Below are 15,029 nucleotides of genomic sequence, written 5' to 3' on the forward strand. Positions count from 1 at the left end.
ACATAATGCAAGAACTAAAGTCTTGTGATCAGCAACAACGAATACACTGCTCTATGTTTTCTGGCACGTATGAAACTTGATGATACATGGGCTCGAATGATTGTGGTCTGATGAGGCACATTTCACTCTTCATGGGGCTGTAAATGCATAAAACTGCCAAATATGGGGAACACTGGTTGGAAGGAGGGCGCTCTAGTCGTGGAAGAGAACAGTCGGTGGATTTTTGGCTGCTGTAAACGGATAAGTAGTTTTGATATTTTTACTATATTCATCATTAATTAACATACTACATTGTGTTTTATAAAGATATTAAACAGATTTAGTAGCATTAGTTACCTTCTTTTTTTGAATTAACTAGTGATTTTTGGAAGCTACGACTCACAGGTGTTGCCATAAATGTTGAACTAGTTGCCACGTCATAGTCGTGGCAGCTAAATACATTACATAAATACATTACAAAATAGTGTAATGTATATATCTCGAACTGATAGCGTAATATATAACGTAAAATTAGATAGCATAATAAGAAACACTATTAGAAATCTGTCAGCTTAGTATAGTATTATCAATTAATCAAATATATTTATTAACATTATTAAATTTCATTGTTAATTAAATTGTATTTAAATGGAAATCATGAACCAGACTAGAGCTGCGAAGCAACATTCACAGTCTGGCAAGAGTGCTGTGGCGCAGGGGAGAAACAAAGGGATGATTCTCCAACACATCAGTCTCAAAAAAATGTGCAAAATGTAAAATGTTGCAGACCTTTCTAAAATAGAACATTATCTAGCCAAGGAGGATGTTTTGTATGTGCTAGGTGTCTAGAGTGTCAAGAAATTAGGTGCTAACTCGACATTCTGATGAACGTCTATGAGAGCTTGAGGTGTACAGTAAATCCCCTTGAAGAAATTAATGAGGGGCCCATCAAGCTCTCAGCTGCCCAGCTGAAAGACAGAGCTCACTCCTGGGCATCAGGCAACACAGAGGCAATCTCCAAGGCAGAATGAGCTGGTCCCACAGGAACTAGTTTTTGCTGGTGACTACTGTCAGGGAGACGGGGAATATACTATCAATAAGAATACGTGGAACAAGACCAGGGTATGTCTGCCAGATGCAAAAGGTTATCAAATTGTAGCACGAAACTTAATAATTTTGTAATAACTGAGAGCAAAGTGGAGGAGAAATTGTTGAAGTTAAACATAAGAAAAGCACCTGGGGATGGGATCTATCCAGTATATTAAAGGAGGCGGCAAAGCAACTAAGCAAACCCTTAGCCATAATTGTGAGAGCAGCCTTGGACTCAGGGGAGGTTCCCACGGACTGGAGATGTGCAAATGTATCCCTAATTCACAAAGGGGAATCGAAGGGTGACACGACTAATTGCAGACCAGTTAGTTTAACTTCTATTCCGGGTAAAATAATGGAGTCTCTGGTTAAAGATGCATTGCAGGATCATCTACACAAGACTGCATCAATAATTCAAACACAAAATGGGTTTCTTAAGGGAAAGTCTTGTCTGACAAATTTGATAGGATATTATGTGGTTACAAAGGAACTGGATGCAAAAAATAATTTTGATATCATATATTTGGATTTCAGGAAAGCTTTTGACACTGTTGCGCATGGAAGACTATTGTACAAATTGGAGCAGAATGGTATTAAGGGTAAGTTGCTACAATGGATAAAAGGATGGTTAAGTGGGAGAAGACAGAGGGTGGTAATCAATGGGTGCTGGCTGCTGCTCTTCGTGGACTAATGTTATTAGTGGAGTCCCACAGGGTTCGGTGTTGGGTCCACTGTTGTTTTGTATATTTATCAATGATATTGGTGAAGGTATAACAGGCTTAATGTCCAAGTTTGCAGATGATACAAAGGTTGGCAGGGTTGTTAATGACAATAATGGCAGTGTGCTACTGCAACAGGATCTAGATAATTTGGGCAGATGGGCTAAGAAGTGGCAACTGAAGTTTAACCTTGACAAATGCAAAGTATGCATACGGGTAGAAGTAACCCCAGAGAAACGTACCAACTGTGTGGTACTACACTTAAGGTGGTAGAAAATGAAAAAGACCTGGGAGTAATTGTGCAGTCAGATATGAAGTTTTCTGAGCAATGCAGACAGGCTGCCAGGGCAGGTCATGGGGTTTTGTCAATGATATATAGGAATTTTGCTAGCAGGGAAAAGGAGGTGATTGTCCCTCTGTATAAGACAATGGCCAGGTAACGCCTTGAGTACTGCATACAGGTCTGGAGGCCTCATTTTATGAAGGATGTATATTTACTTGAGCGTGTACAGAGAAGGGCAACAAGATTGGTGAGGGAAATGAAGGGATCCTCTTACCAAGAGAGGCTTAAGTTCTGCAAACTGCAGTGGCTGGAGACTAGGCACCTGCACGGTAATCTGATTGAGGTGTATAAGGCCTTGAATGGGTTGAGTACGCTGAATTCTGATGGGATCCTTCCACTTGTTCAGATTACGAACCTAAGGGGGCTTAAATTCAAATTAAGAAAGGACAGATGTAGAATAGATGTGCGGAAATTTGCCTTTAGCCAGCGGGTGGTTAAGGAAGTTGAAGGTCGTTGTGGAAGTTGATAGGTTAAATAAATTTAAGGAGGAACTGGACAGGCATTTGGAGGGAATGGTGTGATTTTTTTTTTTTTTTTTGGCTGATGCTGCATAAGCTCATTCATTTGCTTTCTTGCATCACATACCACTACTACTACTACTACTGCTGCTATTACGTTGTATAGCAGATATCATTTTTTAAGGGCACAAAAGGTGATATAGTTGTACATGTTGGCACTAATGATATCAAGAGTAGGAGACCGGCAGAATTACTTAAGAAGTACGGGTCACTGTTGAAAAAAAAGCCCTGAATTAGGGTTGAATTTGAGAGTGTCTGCAATTCTGCCCAGACACGACAGGAGGGAGTATATGAAGAGAGCCTTGTCAATCAATTCAGCATAGGAAAGATTGTGCAAGGCGCGACAGGTAGAATTTTTTCGGCCTGCACTATACTTGTTAACAGGAGGGCCTGCTTTTACAGGGATGGGATATACTTAAATAGAAAGGGTGCAAGAATATTTGCTGATGCTACTGAGGCAGTGCTAGGTGGGTCGGAAAACTGCTAGCTTGGGTTAAAAGTAGCCACTGGAAGAGGTGAAAGTGATTCTTGCACTGCTTCTATTGCAATGAGCAGAAGCCTGAAAAACAAGATGCAGGATATTTCAGAGACTGCTGGGAGTCATTGCAGTACAAGTAAAGACATGGGTTGTGTTAGGGTAGCTAAGAAAAGAAACAGGTGCATGTATACTTGCGTGTGCACCAATGCTAGGAGTTAAGTAAATAAATTATGAATTTGAGGTATATCAGAGACGTGGTGTCACACAGTTATAAGGAATGCAGAACTGGAATTTGGGGAGTACGTCTACAGAAAGGATAGACAGGATAGGAAGGGAGGAGGGTTTATGCTATAAGTTAAGAAACACAAAATCCAAGGAAGTGAAGCCAGTCGACATTGCTGGACAGTGCAGTGTCGAGTCAGTTTGGTGTAACATAAGCATTGGGAGATCAAAATTGAGAGTAGGAGTGTGCTATAGGCCTAATGACTCTGATGAATATAATAAGAAACTACACGGAAACAGAATGGGCCAGTAAACCAGAGAGTCTAATAATGGGGGATTTTAATTTCCCAGATATTGGCTAGAATTTTGGGGCTGGTCACTCACACACTAGCAGGGCTTTTGTGGATTTATTGGATGATTGTTTTCTACATCAGCATGTTCGGGAGGTAACTAGAGGGAGTAATACTCTTGATTTGATTATCAGTAGTGATTCTTCATGCATTAAGAATCTGCAGATAAAGAAACCACTAGGTGGCAGTGATCACAGTGTGCTGAAGTGGGATTTACTCAAAGAGGTAACTACCATTAGGGGTAAAGGGAAGGGGTATTGCTTTCGTAAAGGCGACTATGATGGACTGAGACAGTATTTAAATTCTATACAGTGGGACCAACTGATGATATTATCAACAGCAAATTCAAAATGGGAACCATTCAAAGAACTTATCTTGGAAGCTACTAGGCTTTACATACCAACTAAGAAATATTGTTGAAGGTTTAGGCCTAAATGGATGCCAGATGAACTAATGAGACATATGGCAGAGAAGAAAAATGCATGGGATACATATAAATTAATGGGTGACACAGACACCTATGATAGATATAAGCTGGTCTGTAACCAAGTTACAAAGGAGGTTCGGCAGGTGAAGGCAGATTACGAGAAATCTTTGGCAAGGGATGCAAAGAAAAACGGCAAAGAGTTCTTTACTTATGTAAACTCTAGAAGGAAGGGGATAAATCAGATTGTTCCACTTGATATCTATGGGTCAACTGTTGATGATTCTGCTCAGGTAGCTAACAAACTAAATGAATATTTTGCATCGACATTCACACATGAGGAGTTATTCAGCGAGGGGAATGCCAGGGGTGTATTCAACTCTGGCAGTAAGCTAGGGAATCTTGTAATAACTGAGAGTAAAGTGGAGAAGAAATTGTTGAAGATAAACACAAGAAAGGCATCTGGAGTGGATGGAATCTATCCAGTTATATCAAAGGAGGCAGCAAAGGAAGTAAGCAAACCCTTAGTCACAATTATGAGAGCTTCCTTGGACTCAGGGGAGGTACCCACAGACTGGAGATGTGCAAATGTGACCCCAATTCACAAAGGAGGATCAAAGGCTGACACAAGTAATTATAGACCTGCGAGTTTAACTTCTGTTCAAGGAAAATTAATGGAGGCACTGGTTAAAGAAGCACTGCAGGATCATCTAGACAAGACTTCAGTTATAGCTCGGACACAGCATGGTTATGTTAAGGGGAAGTCTTGCCTGACCAATTTAATTGGATACTATGATGTAGTCACAAAAGAACTGGATGCAGGGAATAACTTTGATATTATATACTTGGATCTTAGAAAGGCTTTTGATACTGTTGCACATGGAAGACTGCTGCACAAATTGGAGCAGTGTGGCATTGGAGGCAAATTGCTGCTATGGATAAAGGGGTGGTTGAGGGGCAGAAGACAGAGAGTGGTAATCAATGGACACTGCTCATCGTGGACTAATGTTATTATTGGAGTCCCTCAGGGTTCAGTGTTGGGTCCATTATTGTTTTCTGTATTTATAAATGATACCATCATCAATATCATTTAATGCCCAAGCTTAATGTCCAAGTTTGCAGATGATACGAAGGTTGTCAGGGTAGTCAAGGACACTACTGACACTATGCTGCTGCAACAGGATCTGAAAAGGTTGAGCAGATGGGTTGAGAGGTGGCAAATGAAGTTTACCATTAACAAATGTAAAGTACTACATATGGGAAACAGCAACCCCAGAGCAATGTATCAATCTGTGGTACTACACTGACAGTGGTAGAGAATGAAAGGGACCTGGAGGTGGTTGTGCAGGCAGATATGAAGTTCTCTGAGCAGTGCATACGGGCTGCAAGAGTAGCTAATGGTGTATTGTCAATGATATATAGGAATTTTTCTAGCAGGGATAAGGAGGTGATTATTCCCTTGTATAAGGCAATGGTCAGGCCACACTTAGAGTACTGTATACAGGTCTGGAGGCCTCATTTCAAGAAGGATGTAGAGCTGCTGGAACAAGTACAGAGAAGGGCAACAAGATTAGTGAATGGAACAAAGGGGTGCTCTTACATAGAGCGACTTAAGTTTTGCAAATTACAGTATCTGGAGACTAGGCACCAGCGAGGTGATCTGATAGAGGTGTATAAAGCCTTGAATGGTTTGAGCATGCTCAATGCTGACAGGATTCTTCCTCTTGCTCAGAATAATCACCTGAGGGCATAAATTCAAATTGAGGAAAGACAGATGAAGGATAGACGTGCGGAAATTTGCCTTTAGCCAGCAGGTGGTTGGTTTGTGGAACAGACTTCCATCCCTTGTCGTGGAAGTTGATAGCCTAAATAAGTTTAAGGCTCAGCTGGACAGGTATTTCGAACGAACAGAGGGGTGGAGTGGAAGTGGTTTTTTTTTTTTTTTTTTTTTGGCTGATACGGCATAAGCTTTCTTTCTTGCATCAAATGCCTCTACTAATGCTAATTTTACCTTTATTTTTTTATTTTTTTTTTTTTGGCAATACTATACATCTAAGAATAATAATAAATAATATCAAAAATAAATAAAAAAATAAATGAAAAAAATAAAATATTAAAATAAAAAATATTAAAACAACAGCCTTGTCTAACAATACAGTTTTTATCACAGTTTTTAAAGATTTTATTTTATTTGTTAAGATAAACTAAGAGAAAAGGAATTAACAGAAATGAAAATATTGTGCAGTATATATATTTTGATGTATACAATATTTTCATATTACAGTAAAAGAATTAATCTTAATATAAAAGGAGACATAAAATCCATTAACTTTTAGATAAATTAATCTAATTTAAAGAAATAATCCAAAGTTGTTTGCACAATTTTTGTCCTATATGCATTTTTAACTACAGCTCAGACATTATAAAATGCAATAGTTATTTCTTTATCAACATTACTGCAGGCCAACACATTCTCTATTATGCTCAATACATTTTAGGCATTTTTTTTAGATGGTAATGTGTGTGCTTCTTCACTTTCACTGGTAACAAAAACATCATCATTTTGCTTGGTGCTTAACAGGTCTTCTGTTGTTGCATTGCTATGGTAGAAAATACATGTACCTTCACAAACTCTTCAAATTCGCAAAATAAATCCATAGCTCCTTCAAATTTCCCCATTCTTCAATGTTGCTATCACATTCCTCTGCTGGACCATGTTTTCTGATGATATTCTCTCCAAAGCCACTCTTTCTGAAGCAGTTGATGCAATACTGTCCCAAGCAATAAAAAGATTTTGGATAGAATCCAAGAAATTCCAATTTAGCTGCAAATTGTTCCCTCCCTTCTATATGCTCCCTTGTGGTTATAAATAATGCCTTGATCCAGTGGCTGCATAAAACTGGTGGGAAAAAAAAGAAGTAAAGTAAACTGCAGCCATTATCACCCACTGCAGAATGGAAGCCTCCTCAACAATTCATGTTGAGAGAAATGGACCAAAATCTGCTACACTGGTCCAGTGCGAGTTGGCAGATCGACCGTATTTAGCAGTCAGGAACTTGAGCCCCAGTCTACTCAAAGAGCATGTGCTACTGCACTTCCGCTCCTGACCACTCAGCTACGGATGGTAATGGGGAGTTAAAAACAACAGCCGTATATTTGTCAACTTAAGTGTCTTAGCAGAATGTACTGTACAACGATCTAGAATCATCAAATGTTCCTTTTTTCTGAAGCCATTCTTCTGTCCACTTTTGATAACCAAGAATGAAAACGTTTGACCGCAAGCCAAGCACCTCTATTGGCCACATAATCACAGGGAAGTTGGTTAACTTCTTTAACATCTTGGCTTGGAAAACTTACCAATCACCAGTGGGCATAGTTTTGTATTGCCATTTGAACTGTAGAATAACAGAATAGAGTCTTTGTTTACTTAATTTTCCACCATGACAAGACTCTCCACGCAGAGCAAATTATAAAATAAATCTGCCTCATCAAGATTAAAAATATCCTTTGCCTCATATTTTTCAAAAATGGACCATACAGACCACAACCAGTCTGTAGCCTTTTCCTTGTCGACCAATCCAGACTCGCCCAAAACGCGAAGCCAAGTTATTCCTGTCTTTAAATCTTTGGAGCCAGCCATTGCTGCATTTAAAGTTGCTAATTCCATGTTGCTGAGCCAGATAATTTGCCTTTTCTTGCAAAATTAGACCTGATATTGGCAAATTAGATGCATGCATTTGTTGGTACCACTCGAAACGTTTTGTTTTAAACTCCCCGTGTTTTGAAACAGGAATTCGTTCCCTTGTTTTTTTTTCTTGCCCAGTGTCACCCAGTTCAAGTTTTTTTTTTCAGTATTGTAGATGAAGTAGGTAAAGGGATGCTGTATTCCTCTGCAATGGCCATTTTGCTAAGTTCAAGTCCTATCAGCCTCTTGATTAATTTTCAGTTTAATTTCCAGGCTCCATTCCATCAGTTTACGTTTTGTAACCATAACACTACTAGATGAGATTTAACATACACAAACTTTAAATTAATTTAAAGACAAGTTACTGCACAATATAGTTGCAAGAAATTTTTCCTATGTAAAGTAGATTTATTCCATTCGTGAAGGTGTAAGTCACATATAGGTGGAGTGATGTTCCAAGGAGCAAGAGAGAATGGGAGGTTATGCGCCACATTGTCTAAAGCTAAATTTAGTTTTTCTAAGAGGTGTTTTATTCTCATACCCAAAGGACAGTTAGCAGTAGGGCAGTTTTGGTATAACCTGCAGTGCTGTGTGCTGTGATGTGAAAAGTATCTGCCAATTTGGATGTTCTGGCATAGATCTAATTTTATATGCATAGCATAGTATCAGTTGTCTTCTGATTGAGAGAGGCGATTCATGTGCTTTAGCATATAAACTATGTACTGGAGATGTGCAACGTGCTCTGAGGGCAATGCGTATTCCACTATGATGGATAGGGTCAAGCCAGCAAAGGGCACTAGGTCTTGCTGAGCTATACACTGGTGCTCCGCAGTCTAGCTTCGATCTTAAGGCTCTATGTAATCATAACAAGGTAAGACGATCAGCTCCCCTAGTTAGTTGCTGAAAGAACCCGGATGATATTTAGCTTTTGCTGACAGGATGTTCTTAGTTTTTTAAGATGCTCTAAAAAGGTAAGTTTATGGTCTAATGTGATTCCTGAGAACGATATGGTGGGGCGAACTGCTATTGATTGGCCATTCACTAGTAGTTGCGGATGTGGGTGGAGTTTATGTTGGGGCAAAAATGGATGGGGACAAAGTTGAAAGCCACTAGTTTGTGTCCATGAACTGATCTTATTTATTGTCCCTTGTAACTATCTCTCAACAGTATTCATGTTTTTCACATGACACAAAATGCTAAGGTCATCTACAAATAGTACTGTATCAATAGTTTTTGGAAGTTGTTTAGCGATGGTGTTTATTGCAATTATAAAAAGTGTAGCGCCGAGTACAGAGCCTTGGGGAACTCCTCCTTGTACAAATACTTGTAATAAGGAAGTTTTAAATTGGACCTGAAATGTGCGTTTGGTACAGGAAGTTATGTATGAAAATCGGCAGATGGCCTCGAAGTCCATGGTGATGAAATTCACGGAGAATGCCATACTTGCACAGGGAATCATAAGCTTTAATGATATCGAAGCAAACCATTAGTTTAAATGGTAAAATAATTTAAATAATACAATGAATATAACAAAACAAAAATATTAAAAAAAAAAGAAAATTACAAATATTCATTTATATCTACAGAGAATTTAATTCTATATAAACTACAAAGAAAGTACATATAACTACAAAAAAATTAGAAAACCAGATAGTTTATGTTTATATATCCAGTATAAAATCATAGAAACAAATTATTGCGAAATATAATACTTTTAACATTATAACATAAACTAAAATTAGGAATGGTGTATTATTTTAATTGAATTTTTCTTGCTTTGAAAGACCTTTCACAAGAAAGGTCTGTCAAAGTACTGTTACAGGCAGGGTAAGAAAAATTCATAGCGCTTTTTCTATAATTAGATTCAATTAGACAATACTCATGAACGAATTGGTGAAGTTGTAAAGGGGTTACAGATTTTATATCCTGCAGAATTGATAAAACATGATTTTTCAAATATCCATTGAAATATCAACAGATATATTTGAAAAATTTTGTTTGTCCTCCAGTGGTTAGCACTGGAGGACAAACCAAAAAGCTCAGACGTGTGACATCACAAAACGGGCCATACTTTACAAAAGTTTGTAATTGGAGTTTCTCTGTTATTTTCGAAATCTGTAACGCACTATTCCTCCCTGATATTTTTTTCCATAAGTGATTATAAATCCCTTTTTTTCACTCTCACAAAAATTTCTGGAATCATAAGTAGAACGTACAAAGATAATGCAGTATTTCTTTTAATAAAATTTTTATTTTTATTTTAAACAAAGAAGACAAGTTGATCAGAAGCTATTATCCATGTCGGGAATATGCCTTAATCTTTTGACTGGCTACAGAAAGAAGTAGTTGACTAGTGGCAACTGAAGTTTAACCTTGACAAATGCAAAGTACTGCATATGGGTAGAAGTAACCCCAGAGAAACGTACCAACTGTGTGGTACTACACTTAAGGTGGTAGAAAATGAAAAAGACCTGGGAGTAATTGTGCAGTCAGATATGAAGTTTTCTGAGCAATGCTGCCAGGGCAGGTCGTGGGGTTTTGTCAATGATATATAGGAACTTTGCTAGCAGGGAAAAAGGAGGTGATTGTCCCTCTGTATAAGGCAATGGGTCAGGCCACGCCTTAAGTACTGCGTACAGGTCTGGAGGCCTCATTTTAGGAAGGATGTGGATTTGCTTGAGCGTGTACAGAGAAGGGCAACAAGATTGGTGAGGGGGAATGAAGGGATCCTCTTACCAAGAGAGGCTTAAGTTCTGCAAATTGCAGTGGCTGGAGACTAGGCACCTGCGCGGTGATTTGATTGAGGTGTAAAGGCCTTGAATGGGTTGAGCACGCTGAATTTGATGGGATCCTTCCACTTTTTCAGATTACGAACCTAAGGGGGCATAAATTCAAATTAAGAAAAGACAGATGTAGAATGGATGTGCGGAAATTTGCCTTTAGCCAGCGGATGGTTAATTGCTGGAACAAACTTCCATCTGTCGTTGTGGAAGTTGATAGGTTAAATAAATTTAAGGAGGAACTGGACAGGCATTTGAAGGGAATGGTGTGATTTTTTTTTTGGCTGATGCTGCATAAGCTGATACACTTGCTTTCTTGCATCACATGCCACTACTACTACTTCTTCTGGGTATGTGGGATAGGTGGCTGCATATGTTTTACGTTCCACTTACATTGTGATTAGGTAATCCCTTTACCTTAATTTGCACTTTCTAATTGCTTGAAATGCCTAAAGGCCAGAAAACAAAGCATACAAAGTTAAGTCTCTCACAACCTGTAATATGGAAATTTTTCATTCTACAAAAACTTTTAAATGTAATTACCAAACGGAATTCAAAAAATTCGCTATAAAGAAGTTCTTTAAACACAGGTCTGACTGTAATTAAATAAAAAATTTAAAAATTTTAAAATATATAACTAGTCGAATGCACCCTTAAAATGCTGCACCTGGTGCTGACTCCCCGCTTGTCCCACCCTAGTTCCAGCTCTGGCTTTGTGCTGCTTTTATGTAGCAAAATGCAAAGTTTTACACTTGGAGAACAGTAACCCCAAAATAAATTATGCACTTCATAGGGTTGAATTAAAAATAGTAGATGAAGAAAGGGATCTTGGGAGTTATAATATGGGCAGATATGAAGTTTTCTGAGCAGCGTAAACAGGCAGCAAGGAAAGCTCATGAGCATTATCCTGTAGAGATATGGAGGTGATAGTCCCACTCTATAAGGTAAGACCGTATTTGAAATACTGTGTTTAAGTAGACCTTTCTGAAAAAAGACATTAAGCTTTTTGAAAGGATCCAAGGATAGGCAACTCGCATAGTGAAATCAGCAAAAGGGTGACCATAAGAGGAAACACTCCGATCATTTAGCCTACACAGCTTGGCAGCCCAGCACCTGAGAGGTGATCTCATTGAGATTTATAAGGCTCTCAGAGGGGTTAGTAAAATGAATGAAAGTGGAATTTTCACTGTTATAAAGAATTCCAGAAATATGGGACATAAAATCAAATTACAGGGGTTGAGGTTTAAGATTAGATTGCAGGAAGTTCTTTTATCTAGCAAGCTGTTGATTGCTGGAAAGAGTTGCCCTCACAGGTAGCTGAGGCTGACAGTTGAAATAAATTCAAAAGAAGCAGTAATAAATGTGAATTTAAATAAATTCAAAAGAGGCAATGCAGCACCATAAAAGTGACTAAGTGACCAACCAAATGGCTGAATTGAGTTTGTTAGTATTGTTAGGAAAAATAAAAGTAAATTTCCTTTCCGGGCCTCTGTAGTAAGAAACTAATGTTAAAAATATGTGAAATGGTATTTGAAGCAAAACAATCTATTCAGTCCAAAAGCTCTTTAGAGAACACTTTGAGATTGACTGAGAATGCTACCGAATACCTGTATATTTATAAGGCCTTTAATACATCTTAGTAACTTAATAAATTTTGTACATCTTAGTATCAGTACTCTTAATAAATATTAACAACACTGGAACATTTTCAAGAAAAAACATTTATCACCTTGAAGTTAATATTAACTATAGAGTGTCATTTTGCATTTGCTTATACCATAAACATAAAAAATATACTATGAAACCAATGTCTAAAATGATTTTTTCCATTGTCTCAGACTGAATGCAAAATATACCAACCTTAGACAAGTGAACACCACTTCCAACAGCTGAGCCCAAAATAACGTACCTCAGTTTCAATATACTCCGAAGAAAACGTGACATGAAAACAATAGAACGTACTTGGGAAAGTTCCAATGCACAGCCATTTCTTTGCACTAACAAATTTTTAAATCTTGGATTAAAATAAGAATGATAAGACCTCTTTAAATGAAAAGAAATTAAACTCATAACTTGTTCTGAATGATTATCACTTAATTTAATCTTCTCAAAAAGAAACTTTCTGTTGAGAATCACAGGAACTGTTCTGCACCTATAAAAGAAAACAAGAAAAAATATATAACTTAGTAATTTCCAACAAGACATATGATATAAACACACACAAAAAAAAGCAACAGAAAAAAAATCAACATATGCAATTTACCATTTAAACCCCTTAATAAACTCCTTAGTTTAAAAGAGCAAAACACTTATTTGTAAAGTGCTAAAGTAGTTTTAGTAAAATTAAAAAGCAAATGCAATGCCACCACAGCTTTCATTTAGATTAAATTAGTTTCAATAATTAAACCTAATATTAAGCAAAGTATAAGAAACTCTCAATTATGTGTTGTAGAGTTTTGTGCTGGACAACATACCCCCCCCCCTCCCCACAAGCAAGGTCAAACCAATGGTATGCATAAATTCACTTTTAAGTTTCAACTATTCTTACTTCTTTTATAATATCAATAGACTATTTATCAAATTTTAACAATTTCTGCATGGTATGCCATGCCATGCCATACCATACCATGAAGAAATTCTTACCTTTTTGTTTCAGCTAATTTTGGATATGCAGACCAGAAATGGTTTGTCATGGCTGTCTACACAATTGGTGATAATCATGTTTATTAGAAAATTAACTATATGTATGGCGAGGCACCACATATGTTGTGCAACCCTGCCAACCAACATGTTTTAGCAGGACTGATATCTTATACAGTAGTGAATGGTTGTGCAATTATTGCCTTTAGGGCATTTTACCCCTATTATTTCATAAAAATGAGCAGAATGATTGATGAATTGAATGAAAAATGATTGCTGACTTTTCAGGTTATGATGAACATCGTGGCGAGATCCATTATTCCTCACATTTCGAAGGTACAGCTCTAAAACCGTGTTCACAGGCCGGCTGCTAGTTAGTACACTGGACCGAACCTATTGGTAACTCTCTCTAGGAGGCTTCCGGATCAGGTAGTGTATAATCTTGTTACCTCTACTCTGCCAGATAGTGGAGGCAGTCCGAGTAGTGTGTATGCAGGGGTCATTGTCAAGGCCACGTTATGTCAAGGATCTGGGTATATTCTTACCTATGTGTACACCATATCCAAAAATTTCATTACTTCATACAGCTTGTCCCACACACTTTTTCTTACTATCGAATACACCATGAATTGTCAAACTAATACAGCAAGCTTATCTGCAAAAAGATCAAAACCTCCCAAACACTTAGCATTAGTAGAGGCATGTGATGCAAGAAAGCAAGCTTATGCAGAATCAACCAAAAAAAAAAAAAAAAAGAGAAACAAAAAAAGACTTCCATTTCACCCCTCCGTTCATTCGATATACCTGTCCAGCTGAGCCTTAAATTTATTTAGGCTGTCAACTTCCACAACAACGGATGGAAGTCTGTTCCACCAACCAACTACCCACTGGCTAAAGGCAAATTTCTGCACATCTATCCTACATCTGTCTTTCCTCAATCTGAATGTATGCCTTCTCAGGTGATTATTCTGAGCAAGAGGAAGAATCCCATCAGCATTGAGCATGCTCAAACCATTCAAGGTTTTATACACCTCTATCAGATAACCTCGCCTGTGCCAAGTCTCCAGACACTGTAATTTGCAAAACTTAAGCCTTTCTTCTTAAGAGCAACCCTTTGTTCCATTCACTAATCTCTTTGCCCTTCTCTGTACTCGTTCCAGCAGCTCTACATCCTTCTTGAAATGAGGCCTCCAGACCTGTAATACAGTACTCAAGGTGTGGCCTGACCATTGCCTTATACAAGGGAATAATCACCTCCTCATCCCTGCTGGAAAAATTCCTGTATATCATTGACAAGACACTGTGAACTACTCTTGTAGTCCGTCTGCACTGCTCAGAGAACTTCATATCTGCCTGCACAACCACCGCCAAGTCCCTTTCATTCTCTACCACTGTCATTGTAGTACCACAGAGTTGATACGTTGTTCTAGGGTTCTGTTTCCCATATGTAGTACTTTACATTTGTCAATGTTAAACTTAATTTGCCACTTCTCAGCCCATCTGCTCAACCTTTCCAGATCCTGTTGCAGCAACATAGCGTCAATAGTGTCCTTAACAACCCTGACAACTTTTGTATCGTCTGCAAACTTGGACATTAAGCTTGATATACCATCATCACTATCATTTATAAATATAGAAAACAATAATGGACCCAACACTGAACCCTGAGGGACTCCACTAATAACATTAGTTCACGATGAGCAGTGTCCATTGATTACCGCTCTCTGTCTTCTCCCCCTCAACCATCCCTTTATCCATAGCAGCAATTTGCCTCCAATGCCACACTGCTCCAATTTGTGCGG

The 15,029-nt window shown here is 38.1% G+C and overlaps 1 protein-coding gene across 2 annotated transcripts in view; it reads right to left on the bottom strand.

Annotated features, from left to right (window-relative positions):
* Opa1 (Opa1 mitochondrial dynamin like GTPase) overlaps positions 1-12,562 on the bottom strand; it is a 648,761-nt gene extending 636,199 nt beyond the window's left edge. For both annotated transcript variants that reach the window (XM_090383387.1, XM_090383386.1), the window contains exon 1: positions 12,448-12,562. In XM_090383387.1, the coding sequence (XP_090239513.1) occupies positions 12,448-12,531 (84 nt within the window). In that variant the 5' untranslated portion in view covers positions 12,532-12,562. The remainder of the gene's footprint in view (positions 1-12,447) is intronic.
* Positions 12,563-15,029: the final 2,467 nt, after the last annotated feature.

This window comes from Mastigoproctus giganteus, chromosome 10 (genome assembly GCF_048544385.1).
Source record: "Mastigoproctus giganteus isolate SK-2022 chromosome 10, ASM4854438v1, whole genome shotgun sequence".
Lineage (NCBI taxonomy): Eukaryota > Metazoa > Arthropoda > Arachnida > Uropygi > Thelyphonidae > Mastigoproctus > Mastigoproctus giganteus.